Source organism: Ovis canadensis, chromosome 9 (genome assembly GCF_042477335.2).
Source record: "Ovis canadensis isolate MfBH-ARS-UI-01 breed Bighorn chromosome 9, ARS-UI_OviCan_v2, whole genome shotgun sequence".
NCBI lineage: Eukaryota > Metazoa > Chordata > Mammalia > Artiodactyla > Bovidae > Ovis > Ovis canadensis.
The window spans coordinates 74834609-74854527 of NC_091253.1; the positions used below are offsets into that span (position 1 = coordinate 74834609).

The window sequence follows — 19919 nt, forward strand, 5'->3', positions numbered from 1 at the left end:
AGAGACAAATGAGTAAATAATTATAGTAAAATACATGGATTGATATAAGTATCCCTAAGGCTTGTTGTTGTTCAGTCTTTCAGTCATGTCCAACTCTTTGCAATCCCATGGACTGTAGCATACCAGACTTCCCTGTCCTTCACCATCACCGAGAGCTTGCTCAAACTCATGTCCATTGTGTCAGTGATGCCATCCAACCATCTCGTCTTCTGTTGCCCCCTTCTCCTCCTGCCTTCAATCTTTCCCAACATCAGGACCTTTGTAATAAGTCAGCTCTGCACATAAGGTGGCCAAATATTGGAGCTTCAGCTTCAGTGTCAGTCCTTCTAATGCATATTCAGGATCAATTAGCTTTAGGATTGACTGGTTTGATCTCCTTGCTGTCCAAGGGACTCTCAAGAGTTTTCTCCAACATCACACTTCAAAAGCATCAGTTCTTCAGTGCTCAGCCTTTTTTATATCCAACTCTCACATCCAAACATGACTACTGGAAAAACCATAGCTTGGACTATATGGACATTTGTTGGCAAAGTAATGGCTCTGCTTTTTAATATGTTATCAAGGAGCTTCTTCCAAGGGGCAAGAGTCTTTTAATTTCATTATTGCAGTAACCATATACAATGATTTTGGAGCCCAAGAAAATAAAGTCTCTCCCTGTTCCCATTGTTTCCCCATCTGTTTGCCATGAAGTGATGGGACCTGATGCCATGATCTTTGTTTGCTGAATGTGAGTTTTAAGCCAGTTTTTTCACTGTCCTCTTTCATGTTCATCAATAAGCTCTTTAGTTCGTCTTCACTTACTGCCATAAGGCTGGTGTCATCTGCATATCTGAGGTTACTGATATTTCTCTGGCAATTTTGATTCCAACTTGTGCTTCATCCAGCCTAGCATTTCACATGATGTACTCTGCATAAAAATTAAATAAGCAGGGTGAGAAATTACAGCCTTGACATACTCCTTTCACAATATTGAAGTAGTCTGTTTTTCCATGTCTGGTTCTAACTATTGCTTCTTGACCTGAATACAGGTTTCTCAGGAAGCAGGTAAGGTGGTCTGGTATTCCTATCTCTTTAAAATTTTTCTACAGTTTGTTGTGATCCACAGAGTCAGTAGCTTTAACATAGTCAATGAAGCAGAAATGGATGTTTTTGCTTTGTTTTGTTTTCTGGAATTCTCTAGCTTTTTCTATGATCCAGTAGATATTGGCCTATAGAACTGCAAAGAAAGGAGCAAGTGACTAGAGTTACAAACTCAGGTCAATCTTTATGAAAGAGGTATCAGTTCAGTTCCATCGCTCAGTCATGTCCGACTCTTTGCGACCCCATGAATCACAGCATGCTAGGCTTCCCTGTCCATCATCAACTCCTGGAGTTCACTCAAACTCATGTCCATTGTGTCAGTGATGCCATCCAGCCATCTCATCCTCTGTGTCCTGTCAGTAGTGTCTAACGTGGCTCCCCCTTCTCCTCCTGCCCCCAATCCCTCCCAGCATCAGAGTCTTTTCCAGTTAGTCAAACCTTCGCATGAGGTGGCCAAAGTATTGGAGCTTCAGCTCTAGCATCAGTCCTTCCAATGAACACCCAGGACTGATCTCCTTTAGAATGGACTGGTTGGACCTCCTTGCAGTCCAAGGGACTCTCAATAGTCTTTTCTAACACCACAGTTCAAAAGCATCAATTCTTTGGCGCTCAGCTTTCTTCACAGTCCAACTCTCACATCTATACATGACCATTGGAAAAACCATAGCCTTGACTAGATGGACCTTTGTTGGCAAAGTAATAACTTTGCTTTTGAAAATGCTATCTAGGTTGGTCATAACTTTCCTTCCAAAGAGTAAGCGTCTTTTAATTTCATGGCTGCAATCACCATCTGCAGTGATTTTGGAACCCCCAAAACAAAGTCTGACACTGTTTCCCCATCTATTTCCCATGAAGTAATGGAACCAGATGCCATGATCTTAGTTTTCTGAATGTTGAGCTTTAAGCCAACTTTTTCACCCTCCTCTTTCACTTTCAACAAGAAGCTTTTTAGTTCCTCTTCGCTTTCAGCCATAAGAGTGGTGTCATCTGCATATCTGAGGTTATTGATATTTCTCCTGGCAACCTTGATTCTAGCTTGTGCTTCTTCCAAGCCAGCGTTTCTCATGATGTACTCTGCGTAGAAGTTAAATAAGCAGGGTGACAATATACAGCCTTGGCGTACTCCTTTTCCTATTTGGAACCAGTCTGTTGTTCCATGTCCAGTTCTAACTGTTGTGTTCTGACCTGCATACAGGTTTCTCAAGAGGCAGGTCAGGTGGTCTGGTATGCCCAAAGAAAGGCAATGCCAAAGAATGCTCAAACTACCACACAATTGCAATCATCTCACACCCTAGGAAAGTAATGCTCAAAATTCTCCAAGCCAGGCTTCAGCAATACGTGAACCGTGAACTTCCAGATGTTCAAGCTGGTTTTAGAAAAGGCAGAGGAACCAGAGATCAAATTGCCAACACCTGCTGGATCATTGAAAAAGCAAGAGAGTTACAGAAAAACATCTATTTCTGCTTTATTGACTATGCCAAAGCCTTTGACTGTGTGGATCACAATAAACTGTGGAAGATTCTGAAAGAGGTATAGTTAGACCTTAAAAGATGCATAGGAATTTCCCCAGATGTTAACCTCCGGGACATTTCTTCTGTCCTGGATGAGACATCTTCCCTAAGAGCATGTTGACGTGAAAATGTCCTGACATGCCTGACACTTAGGTAGTTAGTAGGAAAATGGTTGCAGACCAAAAGGAAGAGACAGGAAAGGTTTAAAACACGAGGACTCCCATAGTATAGAATTTGAACAGATATGGATAGTTTAAAAATTATCCTGGTGCCATAAAGGTGGTTTGGTGTGTTGAAATATTCAAGACAAGAACCTCTCTTAAAATTAATGTTGCCTTTTTTTTTTTTTTCCCTGTTCCAGTACTGGAAGCAATTTTCTTTCCTTAATTATTCCTGTGCCTGGCTAACAGTATTCTCTCCATCCTTTCTCTCAAGCAGTATTGAATGATGACAGCATTTGGTCATTGGAGTCAGGTAGATGTTGAGTGGAAACTTACTTGACTTGAACTATTTCTACATATCTGACCTTAGTCAGCTTCTCAGAACCTCATTTTTTCACCCATTAAGGTAGAATAAATAGGGTCTTCCTCTCAGTGTTATAATAAGTGATACATGAGTTAAAGCAGATAAGTATTTAGCAAATCTGTCAAATTATAATCTCTCAATAATGGGAAGTAATAATCTTATCTTCCTGGGACCTTTAGATAGCCTAATCCCTTAATTTTTTTACTGACTGCTTGCCAGTTTTAAGTTACTTATTAAAGCTTTGCATACATGTGTGCAATGTCACTTCAGTAGTGTCTGATTTTGTGCAATTCTACTGATGGTAACCCACCAGGTTCCTCTGTCCATGGGATTCTCCAGACAAGGTTACTTGAGTGGGTTGCCATACCTTCCTGCAGGGGATCTTCCCAACCCAGGGATTGAACTCACTTATCTTATGTCTCCTGCATTGGCAGGTCAGTTCTTTACTGCTAGCACTACCTGGGAAGCCCCATCTTATCTTTGAGTCTCTAGAAAACAAAGGCTGTGATGAAGCTTATAGACTAAAATTTTATGTGGGGAGGGCAGAGTGCAATTCCAAGACAGCAAAAATGAAGGGAAAAAAGAGATATAACAGGGAAGTAGGGGGATCAAATATAAGGTAGTAAGTTACTGTGTAGCCACAGCCTCAAGAAAAACACAGTGTATAGGCCATGTGGGCCTCATGGACCAGCTGTGGTTTCAAACCACCTGTTTTGTGAGAAGACAGATGAGCAATATTTCTTCTGGTCTCCTTCTCATCTTTTTTCTTGGTAGTCAAAGTTTATCCCTCAGACATTAAATTGTCCACAGTTACAAGTGGCAGTGTAGCACCTTAGAGAAGCTGTTGAGGAAGACCAAGTTTCTAGCAATTTTGTGGGATCAAATCTGGATCCTGGAGCTACTACAATTTTGCTGCAATAAACAAAATAAAGATGACTGTACCAATGGTTGCTCCATGCCTCAAACCTGTAAGGGGCTGACACAACTGATTAAGCTGCCCTAGAATGGCCAGTGTAGTTTCTTCAGGCTGGCCTGCATGTCTTTTCAATATGTCGCCATCATTCTTTAAAGATTTCTTTTTACACAAGGTGTTCCAGTTTTGTCCTGTATGTTTCCTTGACTACTGCTGGAAGCAGTTTCCTGATTCCCGTTAGTGAAGAATGGTATTCAGACACCAGGATGTGAGCACTCATGTCCTTGTTGCTATAAGTACTTATTGTTTGTAGGACTCTCAGTGGATGGGGCTAGACAATATCTGTGCATGCATATATGTGCATATGTGTAATGTTTGGTATAATACAGGCACATTCATCTCTATCTGTGTATATCTATATTTTAAACATGAATTAACATCAGTTTCTCCAATTTTAGTTCGTCCACTCAGAATTCTTTGTAGCCTTCCAATTTTCTACATCCCCTTCTGGATAGTGAGAAGTCTAGCTACCTTATCCTCAATACATTCATGATTTGTACAGTCCCCTCATTTATACCTGATCTTACAAATTTACTGGCTGCTTCCTTAGCCTTGCTTCTACTTGTTTGGCCTCTAGCCCGATTATCACTTACTTGACCTCACTATCGCCTCATCTCTTGTTGCCACTGTCATTGTCTCCGCTATAGGATGAATATTTGTGCTTCTAAAATTCACGTGTTGAAACCTAATCCCCAATGTGATGATATTTGTACATGGGGCCTTTAGGAGGTGACTAAGTGATGAGAGTGGGCCCTTGATAAATGGAATTAGTACCCTAGGAGCTTCCTAGCCCTTTCTACCATGTGAGGACACAGCAAAAAGATATTGGTGAATCTGGAAAATGAGCCCTGTCCAGATACCAAATCTACTGACACTTTGATCTTAGACTTTTCAACCTTCAGAACTATGAGAAACAAATTTCTGTTGTTTACAAGCCATGGCAACCCACTCCAGTTTTCTTGCCTGGAGAATCCCATGGACAGAGGAACCTGGTGGGCTACAGTCCATGGGGTAGCAAAAGTGTCGGGCATGACATGGCAACTAAACAACAACATTCTCTTATAATATCTTGAAAGAACTCAGACAGGCTCCTAACACCAAGTAACCTCATCTAAAGAAAGAGAAAAGACTTTATCTTTTCTAATACTTCTCTTCTTTTTCCACCTAGGAAACCTTTCCTTCCTTATTCTTCCCCAGTTCATGTAGTAAAATAGCTCTAAGATAGTTTCAGGCTCACCTCTGCTGTGAAACTTCTACCTAGCTGTCAACCTCCAATTCAAGGGGCCTTTGCTGTACCTCCTTTTGCCCTCATTTAAGGACATATGCTACATCTTATTTGTCTTTATATTCCTAGTGCCTAGTCTTATTTTTGATACATATTAGAAATTAAACAAATGTTTCATAAACGGGTAATTAATGAATGAAAATTTCTTTACAGTAGCTTGGGGATTGTGGCTATAGATTCAGACAGACCTAAACTCTGCTATTGATTTTGTGAAATTGGGCAAGTTAATATCTATATCTTATTTGTTTTGACTGTTATAACAAAAAAATACTATAGACTGGGTGACTTATAAACAAGTATGAAAACTAAGTCCAAGATCAAGGTGCTGGGAAATTCAGTGTTTGATAAGAGCCCATTTCCTGTTCACAGATGGCTGTTTTTCCCCTGTGTCCTCACATGGCTAGATAGGTAAGGGACTTTTGTGAATTCCTCTTTTATAAGGGCAGAAATGCTATTTATGAAGGCTGCACCCTCATGACCTTATCACCTTCCAAAGACTCCACATCAAAATATCATCACATCGGGGATTATGTTTCACTATATAAAGCTAGGGGGAGACAAAAACATTCAATCTGCAGCATTATTTCTCTGAGTATTACTTAACTTCTCTGATTTTTTTTATCAGTAAATAGAGATGGTAATAGTTCCATTATATTTTTGTTATGAAGATTAAATATTTTAAAAAGATTTTTTCATAACATCAGTACAATTTCTATGTAAAATAAATATAGTTACTATTACTAATAACTGATTTTTATACAAAACTCTATTATAACACTCATCTGCTATATATGAATTATTTATTCAGATATTAGTCTTGCCTCAATAGGAAATAATTTCAAAGGCAATGCTATAAAATAAGTGAAGGAAAGTGAAAGTTGCTCAGTTGTGTCCAGCTCTTTGGGACCTCATGGACTATACAGTTTACAGAATTCTTGAGGCCAGAATACTGGAGTGGGTAGCCTATCCCGTCTACAGTGGATCTTCCTGACCCAGGAATTGAAACGGGGTCTCCTGCATTTCAGGCAGATTCTTTACCAACTGAGCTATCAGGGGATATATGGTTATTTTTCTTATTGTATGTTGTTTCTCAGTCTAAGAGAATATTGCAACTTCAAAATTATATCTTCATTTGAAAGTATATTATTGATTTAAAGAATATTGTTTTAAAGGAGCAAAGAAAAAAAATAGTTTCAAAATAATATAGTAGAGAAAGCACCTATTCTCATTACTAGCCCAAAGATGATAGAAAACATATTTTTAAAAACACTCAAAAATCTGATGCTTAAGAAGAGAACATCTCAGTTATTATAAAGCTATAGGGGGTTTCTGAGATCCATAAATATAAATAAGCATATAAATATATATATACATATATATATACACACACATATATATATATGTATATATATATGGAATATAGAGACAAGCTGAGAATTTCATAAGCCGGTGCCTCTATGGGCTGCTGCTGTTATACTTTCTGCCTAAGACCATCATTCATTGGGACCAGAAACCTCCAGAGAAGAGGCCACTGGAAATCTTGAGAAAATGAGTAATTGCTACAGAAGAAAATATTTTGGCTTCAGAGCAAAATACCCAGATATAAAATGGAGTCAAATGTAGTTATCAAGAGGGAAAATCCCCAACTCAGGGTGAAGTGTAAAAGTAGATCACCAGAGGAGATAATTTATACCTAGACGTGTGACATGATTCTGACATTAGAAGAAATAAGCCTGAAGTTTACAGAAGCAAGCCAATAAAAACACTTATTTGACCACTCATTCAAATAATTGCCTTCAAATAATTGCCTCCTGCACTTGTCATTGTAGGCTTGACAACCATTATGATTAATCAAATACATTTTCAAATATGCTGCTTCAGAAGAAACTTTAGTCTGCTACACTTGAAGCAGACTTCTGCTTATACCCAAGGAAACAGATAAAAACATTTTTTTAATTGAAATGACTATGCTAGATATCCTCATAAAAATAAAGGGAGAAATTATGTCCAAGAAAAAAAATAATAGGTTGCTGCTGCTGCTGCTGCTGCTGCTGCTGGTAAGTCACTTCAGTCATGTCCACCTCTGTGTGACCCCATAGACAGCAGCCCACCAGGCTCCACCGTCCCTGGGATTCTCCAGGCAAGAACACTGGAGTGGGTTGCCATTTCCTTCTCTGATGCATGAAAGTGAAAAGTGAAAAGTGAAAGTGAAGTCACTGAGTTGTGTCCAACTCTCAGCGACGCCATGGACTGCAGCCTACCAGGCTCCTCCATCCATGGGATTTTCCAGGCAAGAATACTGGAGTGGGGTTCCATTGCCTTCTCCAAATAATAGGTTATGAAATAATAAAAAGTAACAAATCACAAAAATATTCAAGAAATTGCAACATATTTTAAGTATAAATAAAAGTGTACCACCACCATAGCACATATCACCTTCTAAAATAAGACTTTTATTTATTATTATTTGTGAACTTCCAGTGGAATATACACTATTAAGAAGTAGGAATTATTATCTGTTTATTCATTGATCTATCCCACATAATACCTAAAAGAGAATCTAGCACATCATAGGTCCTCAGATATTTGCTGAATAAATTGAATGACTCAATGTGATGTGAACTATGCAAGTGAGCTTGATTGAACTACAAAGAAATCTGGCAAAATTCATACTTTATTTGGAATTTCAACAGTTATTTAAAAAAATGTTGGAGAGGGTGGACAAAAGATAATTAAGGACATCAGTTATTTCAGTTTGACAAATATATCAAATTGAATTGAATATGTTTTACTGATTTATCCACTGTGAGACCTGGATATACTTATACTGATTATTAAAGCAATAACACTAGAAATCAGCAACAAAATGATAGCCTAGACCCATAAATTTAAAAGCACATTGAAACTGTTTATGATTTAAAGAGGAAATGAAGATGGAAACAATAAACTATTTAGAAGTGAACAACAGCAGCAACAGAAGCTCTAAGTACAGAAGCAGTACTCTGAAGAAAATTTATAGACTAAAAAGCATATTTTTAAGGAAACAAGAAGGGCTGAAAATAAACTAATATAGAAACAAATCCTAAAACTTAAGCTTAAGAAGGTGGAGAAAGAATAGCAAAATAATGCAAAAGAGTTGAAGTTGAGTAGACTAGTAAATTTGACAATGTTTTGTAAATGTGAAGAAAAGAAAACTGGAAGACTAATCACAAATAACTTGGCATTAGGAGTAAGAAAATTAATGATTTATCTTTATAAAGATATATTTAAAGATTGTATAACACAATTCTACCCCTGCTAAACTATCAACTTGGAAATTTTGGAAAATTTCACCTCTCTAACATATGTGTGTGTGTGTGTGTGTGTGTGTGTGTGTGTGTGTGTGATATTATGTTGTTAAATCCTCCCCAATTTTTTAAAATGGGAAAATAACCTTAGAAGATATTGAAACATTGGTCAGATATCTACCTCAAAATTATGCCAGACTCAGTCAGCTTATTTTTTTGGCAAATTCTAACACTCAGGTATCATTTTCTTATTATACAACCTAGCTTAAAAGACTAGTGAATGCTGGAAAATTCCTAATCTTTCTTCAATATGAAGTCTATATAGAAACAGCACAACAAAAATATTTAGACCAAAGGAACAATGTCCCTATGACACAGAAAGAAATAAATGTCAAATCAAATCCAGTGTATTAAAGAAATCATGATAACTATCTATGTTTTCTGCTAAGGATACAAGGGCATTCAAAAATATCTCCAAAATTATTGTTTGATTAAAAAGCATTTTATTGTTATAAAATATGCTGGGAGTGTACTGCAGTATAAGTTACAATACTTATACAAAGCAACACTACATAGATTTTGTGAAGAGGATTTTTATATTTATGCAAATATGGATGCTTATAATAATATGTATTTTATATGTGTGTGTATGTGTATAATTGTAAAAGCATGAGGAAAGAACTAGAAAGATGCATGACAAATTGGTACTGGTTGATTACAGAAGAACCAGGAATGTGTGATCATTGGAGTGTCAAGAGAGATCATAACTTTATCTCAAAGTTTTTTTTTTTTTAATGTTAATTTCTGGGTGTTGTTTGAGGATGGCTATGTTAATGCTATCTTCTGTAACTAAAAACCAAAACAATCATCACAATAATCTACAATTAGCCTCGTAACTCCACAATGAAGGTCCTAGATGTTTGAAGTTTCCTTGAGCACATGAAAAGACACTGATGCCAGGAGAAATATCAATACACTCAGATATGCAGATGACACCACCCTTATGGCAGAAAGTGAAGAGGAACTAAAGAGCCTCTTGATGAAAGTGAAAGAGGAGAGTGAAAAAGTTGGCTTAAAGCTCAACATTCAGAAAACTAAGATCATGGCATCCAGTCCCATCACTTCATGGCAAATAGATGGGGAAACAGTGGAAACAGTGGCTGACTTTATTTTTCTGGGCTCCAAAATCACTGCAGATGGTGACTGTAGCCATGAAATTAAAAAACACTTACTCCTTGGAAGGAAAGTTATGAGCAACCTAGACAGCTTATTAAAAAGCATTACTTTGTCAACAAAGGTCCGTCTAGTCAAGGCTATGGTTTTTCCAGTGGTCTTGTATGGATGTGAGAGTTGGACTGTGAAGAAAGCTGAGCGCCGAAGAATTGATGCCTTTGAACTGTGGTGTTGGAGAAGACTCTTGAGTGTCCCTTGGACTGCAAGGAGATCCAACCTGTCCATCCTAAAGGAGATCAGTCCTGGGTGTTCATTGAAAGGACTGATGTTGAAGCTGAAACTCCAATACTTTGGACACCTCATGCAAAGAGCTGACTCATTTGAAAAGACCCTGATGCTGGGAAAGATTGAGAGCAGGAGGAGACGGGGATGACAGAGGATGAGATGGTTGGATGGTATCACCAACTCGATGGACATGGGTTTGGGTGGACTCCGGGAGTTGGTGATGGATAGAGGCCTGGTGTGCTGCAGTTCATGAGATCACAAAGAGTCAGACACGACTGAGCAACTGAACTGAACTGAGTATATGTTGAAAGGGTATTTTTATGTGCTCTGAAGAGAATTTTTTTCTTTCAAACTCCTTCAGTTGAATTCACCCAATACACATTTGTTGAGAAATGTATCAGGGTAATCTGGAATACTAAATTGACCTCTGCTCTAAAGAGCTTTACAAGGGGTCTAGTTGGGGAAGGTAATTCAACCAACAAGTACCCGGAAGAATGGCAGATACTATGTGGAAGGAATTCACTGATTGTTGTAGGAGCACAGAGGCAGAGGATGTTACCCTGTGTTCTAGTTTCAATCTAACAATTTCCTATATCATGTACAGGTTACAAAAATAAAAGTTTTTGAAATTTAAAGAAAACACATATATATGTAAATATGTATACTATATGTATATAGTATAGACAGAAAATCTGGTTATTGTTCATAATTATTCTGTTAGGAACAACCACATAAGCTCTGAAGACCTTTGATTCCCTGTCTTCAAAGTAAGAGAAAAATACTAAGTCTTCCCTAAAGATAATTACATCCTAACCATAGCAAAAGAAGATTAAGATTGGGAGAACATTTTCATCTTTTGCTCTGAAATATCCTAACTATAGAGAATGTATGTCTCTAAATTGACTATATGGATATCATATGCCTGAAACCCTTGAAATCTGACATATCATCTATTGTTACAGAAATTGAAAAAGAAAGTTGTGGTGATCCTGGTACACCCTTATATGGAATTAGGGAAGGTGATGGATTTTCTAACCGTGATGTTTTAAGGTTCGAATGCCAGTTTGGATTTGAATTAATTGGAGAGAAATCCATTGTTTGTCAAGAGAATAACCAATGGTCTGCAAACATACCCATCTGTATCTGTGAGTACCAAATGCTTTGCTTCCAGATAGCATATGTTACCCTGTCCTTGCATATAATTGCTTTTGTAATTAATTGCAAAGAACTGGAACTGTGTAATTATTTTTGAATGAGTAGCACTTTTTGGGACTCTCTTTAACAAGTGTGTTTATGCCAAACTATAAATTTCCTTGCAGATTTAAATAAAGTTAACATAGTTCATTTGGTAATTGCAAAGTATATTTTCCATATGTTCTCATAACACTTTATTGGTGGCATTTTATACTTTATAGATAGCATACTTCTTATGGAAATTATACATCTGAGCTAATTCTAATAGACTCATTTATTTTTAACGAGATAGTACATGCTTATTTGCAATCAGGAACACTTAAAAATATTTAAAGGTTATATTCTATGTATAATGCATTAACTTATTTTTGCTTGTAGATGCTCACACTAATGCATGGTTAAGTGCCATTTATTTATATTGCACAGAATAAAATTCATTAATGTTTATGGCCTACAATATGTTCGGATTAAAATAATGTATTTCTTCAAATACATTGAAGCATTTCAATTTAGCTGAAGCAAAAATATAATTTGTTTATCTGTTGATGTACTTTTAGGTTAAATTAAATTCTATCTTCATTACCAACAAATACAGCTTACCAGGTGTGAATGCAATAATTGAAAACCTGAATTTTAGTTTTTAATACAAATGGTAACATATAAGCTCATAATCATGAAAGTAAAAATAATTTTCTTGTTTAAAAATAATTTTAAAATTTTCTTGTTTTTTATCCATATCCAACTCTTGTAATAATAATGCTTTTCATTTGTGAAATCCTTTATTCCCTACAAGGGCATTAGCACAAAACTTACTTCAAAATATAACTGACGTTAAAAAAATTTAGCACTTTTCAACACCTGCATTTTATCTAAATTTTAATTTGTGCTGCAAAACACACATTTTCCTTTATTGGAAATGTTGATTCTTTAACATTTTAAAATTCTTTAGCATTTTTAAACATGTACTGAGAACTTTTTAAATGAATAGATGCCAAATATTTCCTAATATTTGAAAAATATCATGCAGAAATTTATATTGCATTTTTTTAAAGTGATAAATAAATTTCTAATAAACATAGATGTCTAATGAACGTATGAGGACTCGTCAACACTTTTGCTTTTATAAGTTATGTGGGTCCCTTTTGCAACTAAACTCTGTCAGTGTAGCAGGAAATGCATTCATGGACAATAGGAAAATGAAAGTTCAAGATTACATTCAAATAAAATTTCATTTGAAAAAGTAGAATTCAGGCTAGATTTGGCCCACAGACGTTAGTTTCCTAATCTCTGAATTAATGATCTGCATCTGAGGGTGGTGGTGTTTAGTCGCCAAGTCCTCTCCGACTCTTGTGACCCCATGAACTGTAACCTGGCAGGCTCCCCTCTTCATGGGATTCTCCAGGCAAAAATACTGGGGTGGGTTGCTATTTCCTTCTCCATGGGATTTCCCTGATCCAGGAATCAAACCTGGATCTCCTGCATTGCAGGCGGATTCTTTACCAACTGAACTATAGGGGAAGCTCCAAGTCTATGAGGGAAGACTGACCAAATCTATCATGCTAATCTCTGTTATCAGACTAAGTAGATATCTACACAATACTTTAGGCTTCCCAGGTAAAGAATCTGCCTGCTAATGTAGGAAGTGCAAGAGACATGGGTTCAATCCTTGGGACAGAAAGATCCTCTGGAAAAGGAAATGGCAAGCTATTCTAGTATTCTTGCCCGGGAAATCCAATGGACAGAGGAACCTGGTCATAGAGTCGCAAAAAGTCGGACACAACAAGTGAGCACACACACGATACAATACTTTAAACCCTTAATTATATCAAATGCATTTTTTATGTAATTTCTTTTGATCTAGTGTTATACATCTATGAATTCCATATTAATTTTATGGTAATAACTTAATATTATGCTTAGTAGCCACTTTACTTGTAAAAATTCTCATATCTATTCTTGCCTTTTTATTTTTGCCAAGTTGTGCCAACACATTAGATCAAGTTTCTAAAGAGATTATGTTAGGATTTTGATTGAAATTTAAAAGCAGTTTCTATATAATTTACATATTTAATATAATGTTTTCTCATTCAGGAACATGGCATCCATGGCACCTCTTTTTCACTTGTAAAATTTCCTGTTCTCAATAAGTTTATAATTTTCTTTGTATGAGTTATTCATATTTTTGTAAGGACTATTTCTAGTCCTTACCTTTTATAGTCCTGTACTTTATAACTTTATTTTTCTTCATAAACTATCTTTCAATTGCATTTTCAAATTAGCTATTGTTGGTTAAAAAAGGAAATTATTACTTGTTACATATTTACCATATATCAGAATTCAGGGCTTAAGTCCTTTTAAAATTGCATAAAGTTTTCTCTAGATTTTCTTAAAGTTTGTTCTAGTCAGCATTATTTAAAATTAGTCTATTAAACACAATATTAGCATCTACTAAAATGATTTAAAATATTTCAATTTTTGATGTAATACGCTACATTAATAGGTTCTGCAATATTAGACAAAGGTTGTCTTCTTGGAAGAATACCTAGATTTAAAGATTTTGAAGTAAAGTCTTGAAATACCACTAAGCTTTAGATAATGCCGATAGAATCTTCAACTTTACTAGAAGGCAAAGCAGTGCTAATTAAAACACTGTGATATCATTCTTCTTATTAAATAAAAAGGTCAGATAATAACAGTATTCATGCTAGTAGGGGTGTTGCACTATCTAATACATTTTTGTTATATTTAAGCATAAGATAATACAACTTTTATATACAAGAATTTAGCAAAATATTCTGAGGGCCAAAGTTCACATCCTTTGTCAATAAAGTATGGTACAAAATTGTATAAATTCAGTTTTGTTTGAAAATACGTAAGAAGAAACACTGGAAAAATATAATACTTTTTTTAAACTATGATTTCCCCTGTGTGATAGATCATTTTTTCTTATCCTTCCTCTGCTTTCTAACTTTTCTGTGTGAACCTTTAAATCAGATTTCTTTTTAAGTTAAAAAAAAAAATCTGCGGGGGAATAAAGCCTAACCTTACTATGATATGAAAATTATTATTTAGTTGTCTTTCCAATGTTAGCCACTTTCGTGTGTAACTCATCTCCTTATCTGTGTTAGAAGCTATCAGAGCATTCCATGCCCATGATAGGAATCAAGTTCACCTAGTTATTACCCTTACTGCAAGTTTTCTTCAGGTTGTATCATCCTGGTAATGTTAGTACCTACATGTTATTTTTGTTTGTTTGTTTTCAATCATTATGTGAGCTTTCTATGGAAATGTCTGTATTCTTCTCCAATATTTTTTGAAGTACAGAAAGTAAAACTTTGCACCATACTCTAACATAGACATGATAAATGTCAAAATAAATTATTACTCTAGTTATGTTTTCGTGCATATTTAACATACAGTGATTCAAGGTACTAGTTGCCTTCCCTAATAATGTGCAAACAGTAACAATTTTTTTCTGTTTTACAAGACAGATTACATTGTTTAATATTTTTTTCAAACTTCTAATTGATTATTATAATTATTAACAATGGCAAATTGAGATACTGTATTACTTTTGAGCATTTATTATATTTTATGATTCTCCTATTTTAACAGTTCCTTGCCTCTCTAACTTTACTGCACCAATGGGAACAGTCCTTTCTCCTGATTATCCAGAAGGGTATGGAAATAATTTAAATTGCATCTGGACAATAATCTCTGATCCAGGAAGTCGAATACACCTTTCTTTCAATGACTTTGATCTGGAATCCCAGTTTGACTTCCTTGCTATTAAAGACGGGGACTCTCCAGACTCCCCAATTCTTGGAACCTTTACTGGGGCTGAAGTGCCTTCTCATCTTACTAGCAATAGTCATATACTACGGTTGGAATTTCAAGCTGACCACTCAATGTCAGGACGTGGCTTTAACATCACTTACAACAGTAAGTTTAATTTTTCTGTATAACATATTTCTATAAATTAGAACTAGAAAGGAAATCATACAAAACAGCCCTCTTGTTCCTCAGATAAGGAAATTTGAGCACACCATATGTATAATTTCTATTAGGGTGGTCTTTTAGTCCTTGATTCTAACCATATTTTAATTCATTGTGTCATTTCTCCTTTTAAGAGGCATGATATTAAGGAGATATATTTCAAATATAATTTTATATCAGCCAATATATTAACTTATTTTATGAAATCATATAAGCATAATCTGACATCTACTATACGTATTACTCTGTTACTGGTATGCAAACATATCTTCCTTCAGGATACTCAAATCAGTAGAGAATTTTAAACAAATAATGACAACACAGAATTATAATTCCAAAGATAAAATTCACTAGACTATCAAAGTATCACAGAGAAGGAAATTACTAATTTTGGGGCAGTGGATTACTAAATTGACTTAGCAAAGCCACTGTGTGGATGGTACCTTAGTGATTAAGATCAGCTCTAAAATCAGTCTATGGAACTTCAAATCTTGGCTTTGCTGTAATACATTTTTAGGTTTAACAACAGAGGCTCAGCATTCCCATCAATAAAGTTATATTGAGTTTTTGTAAGGAGTTGTCAATAAAAAAAAAAATAATCAGTGGTTTAGATTTAATAGGATAAGCTAATGTATTGGCTGATATAAATAAGAAAGAAATGAAAAACTTTTTTGAAGACAACCTGTGGATTATAACCTGGGAGACAGTCTTTCAGAAAGCTCTGAGGACTGTTCCACTGTTAGACGTCAAAGCATAGTTAGGCAATTTTTTGAAACAATATACAAAACAAGTGGTGATTAAGAAGAAGTGATTAAGAAGTGATTAAGGAGATTAAGAAGGAATGTTATCTCCTAAGGCGGAGAAGGTGATGGCAACCCACTCCAGTACTCTTGCCTGGAAAATCCCATGGACAGAGGAGCCTGGTAGGCTGCAGTCCATGGTGAGGAGTCAGACCCGACTGAGCGACTTCACTTTCACTTCTCATTTTCTTGCATTAGAGAAGGAAATGGCAGCCCACTCCAGTGTTCTTGCCTGGAAAATCCCAGGGACGGGGTAGCCTTGTGGGCTGCCATCTATGAGGTCGCACAGAGTTGGACACGACTGAAGTGACGCAGCAGCAGCAGCAGCAGTATCTCCTAAGGAGATCTGGTTAATGCAGATGCACAATATACACTGAAGAGGAGGAAAGAGGCCCAAGAAGGTGGAGGAAAAAAAATCTATGTTTAAATATTTATCATGCCATAAAATATGAATTTTATTTAATCAGAGTAGGGTAATGCATGTAAACAATTCATTATATATACCTAATAAATGCTCAATAAACATTAGCAGTTATTGTTTAGTTGCCTTCTGAGCTATTCCCTTGAAAATTCTTGTATTACTGTGCTCATTTTATTATTCTAGTTTTAAGAATTCTTTGAGGTTATTTACCTATTGTCTGTCATCCACAATTTTTGTGTTTCAAAAGGATGAATATTATTTTCCAAAAATAACATGGATAAATATAGAAAAAGAATCACATAAAGATAATACCTTAGTTTTGTTAACAAATGTACATACTGATACTTCTATTTCCACATATATTACCTGAAGCTATAGAATGTCAGTGATTTTTATTGTTTATGTGCAGAAGTACCACACTCCATTCACCAACTTGATGAGTTAATATTTGTGTCACATTAAAATAGAATTTAATTTCCTGCTCTTTGAAAAAAATTGTGCCCTCCTCCCCCAAACCCTTGCCCTAGCACATTCAGTGCTGAGCTTTGTCAATTAGTAACTAAATGTGGTTATTGTCTTTTCAAGATGACACTCTTAGTGAATACTGGCACTCAAAAGTTGTCAATGTGTAATTACACATTGTTCAAGTTAAGTTAGCCGTGATATGTTATATAGGCCCTCTCTATAAATTAGTTACTTTATCTTTAAGTCCCTTTTAAAATGTTTCATATATATGCATAAATATAGAGAATATATGCATTTTTCTATTTACACTTTTTATGTTGTTGTAAATGCATATATCTGGTTGTTTTTTTTTGTTTGTTTGTTTTTGGCTAAACAGGGATCGTAGTTCTCCAACTTTAAGATGAACTCTGGGTCCCACCAAATCCTAAGCACTTGACTGCCAGGGAATTTCCTTAAATGCATAATGTTTTTAACTTTAATATTTATGGTACCTTGAAGATATTATGGAAATATTTATTTTGTTCCTTGTTCTATTTTTCTAGTAAATGATTTAACCCATTGTATTCAAATTCTTACTCCCATGCTTCCTACTGATTGTTTTTTCCTGAAAAATTATACAGAAGATATTATATTCAGGAGCGACCAGACTTAATCAAAATTATGCTTTTAAAAAGCACAACAGAAAGAAATTAGAAATAAGTGTACATGCAAAATAAATTTTATACATTTTAGAATTTACTTAATATTATTTTGTATTGAAAGTGAAAGAACTTCCCTGGTGGCTCAGATGGTAAATTGTCTGCCTGCAATGCAGGAGACTCGTGTTCGATCCCTGGGTCGGGAAGATCCCTGGAGAAGGAAATGGCAACCGACTCCACTATCCTTGCCTGGAGAATCCCATGGACAGATGAGCCTGGTAGGCTACAGTCCATGGAGGTCGCAAAGAGTCAGACATGACTGAGCTACTTCACTTTCACTTAATATTATTTTGTACTGTTTAACTTAAAAATGAGGAGATGGACAATATAATTATAAAAGTTATGAACAATATCAGTGATGATTTAGTGAAAAATTGAAATAATTGCATGTACTCATGCAGTATGAATATGATATCAAATTGTATATGCCTCATGAAATAGATTTTACTTATTTAGACTTTGCTACTTTAAATATTCTTCCATTTATATTATACTAATTTAAACACTTACGTTGCAAATTTATAGGGCTCATGTAACCTATAATCTATGAGAAATTTAAGTAAACACATTGTCCTTACAATTCTGCTACTTGCTGGGATGGGGCTAAATACACATCCTGTATGAGACAAGGTGAAATGAGGTACTGACCCTGAACCAAGAAACTTGCATTCATTTGAGAGACATGAGACAAATGATCCAAGACAGAATATGTTGTGGAGAAAAAATTTAAAGTCAGACCAGGGGATACATTTCAATAGTATCTTGATGATCTGAGGCAAACTAGTAATACTTTTTCTGAATTTCATGTTACTCTTTAGAGTAAATGGCTATCAGGCTGTTCTACATGTTAAATGATGTGATAATATATAATATCTACAGCTTCTATCACAGTGCCTAGAACATAGTGATTGCAAAAGAATTAGCTCTCTTCCCTTTTCCTAGATGGCAGAGAATAAATGATATGTGGAAAATTATTGAAAAATTGAACGACTTTCATCCTAGATTGAAACACTTCATGTTAATTCTCACAGTGAGACTCTCTTTATTCCAAATGATGAATCACAACAGAACTTTTCAAGGACCTATAGTCAATCTGTTCTGTACTCACATTAATTGGAATTTTTTTCAGCTTAACCTGGAAATTTTACTTAGATAAAGCTAATGATTTCAAGAAATAAGCAGAAACAATTCTATTTTGAAATGTTGTAATTTTATTGTGCAGTTCTTATTTTAACACCAATACATCTATTACACATCAGAGAGAGAAACAGGTGTGGTCAGAGAAGAGTCTCTCTATTTTGTTTTTTGTTTTGTTTTGTTTTGTTTTTAATAAGGTCTTTTCTAGTAATGAACATAACCTTTCTAAAAATCAATTTTTATCACCCAGATCCTCAAGGTTCTGTTTCATGCTACTAGTTTGTATGTTTTTCTCTTTTGCTGTTCTCAAGCATTTGGACATAATGAGTGTCCTGATCCTGGAATACCGATCAATGCAAGGAGATTTGGGGACAACTTTCAATTAGGAAGTTCGATTTCAGTTATTTGTGAAGAAGGATTTATTAAAACCCAGGGAACAGAAACAATTACATGTATACTTATGGATGGAAAAGTGATGTGGAGTGGCCCAATTCCAAGATGTGGAGGTAAGCACAATGCTCAGTGAAAAATACAATTCCATCATCACAATGCACTAGAAACCATAACAGGAAATGCATTTTTCTGCCAGGACTGTTGTAATCTTAAAATATCATTTAGTATTTTTTCTTTGGACATATAGTATGTAAATTACACATTTAATATTTATTATTTTATCTTTATTATTTTAACTTTTAGAAATCTTTTAGAAACTCCTTTTAAAAGAAGTGCTTATTAAAAGATATACACTAATAAATAGTAAATATTAGTTGCACATGCAGGTTACCTTCAATATATTTCATAATTATAGCTGAGTAAACTTTATAGTTTCCAGTCATATTTTTCTTGGTATTTTAACTATTCATGATATAAATTTATTTTCAAAAATGTATTATTATTAATAACAATGAATAAGTTTATGCTAAAGCACCTGTTATTTAACATGTACAATTTTATAGGAAGTTTACTGAACATTTTTTTAAATTTTGATTTGAATGTAATATAATGTAGTCAAGAATGTTCAAGACAAAATATGTGTTATATATGTATAGCATATGTATATATGTGCAGTGTTTGTGAGTATCGATACAT

At 35.1% G+C, this 19919-nt stretch overlaps 1 protein-coding gene across 2 annotated transcripts in view; it reads left to right on the forward strand.

The window, feature by feature from the left end:
- CSMD3 (CUB and Sushi multiple domains 3) overlaps positions 1–19919 on the forward strand; it is a 1383361-nt gene that overhangs the window by 887058 nt on the left and 476384 nt on the right. For both annotated transcript variants that reach the window (XM_069601113.1, XM_069601114.1), the window contains 3 exons: positions 11082–11264; positions 14929–15255; positions 19142–19336. In XM_069601113.1, the coding sequence (XP_069457214.1) occupies positions 11082–11264; positions 14929–15255; positions 19142–19336 (705 nt within the window). The remainder of the gene's footprint in view (positions 1–11081; positions 11265–14928; positions 15256–19141; positions 19337–19919) is intronic.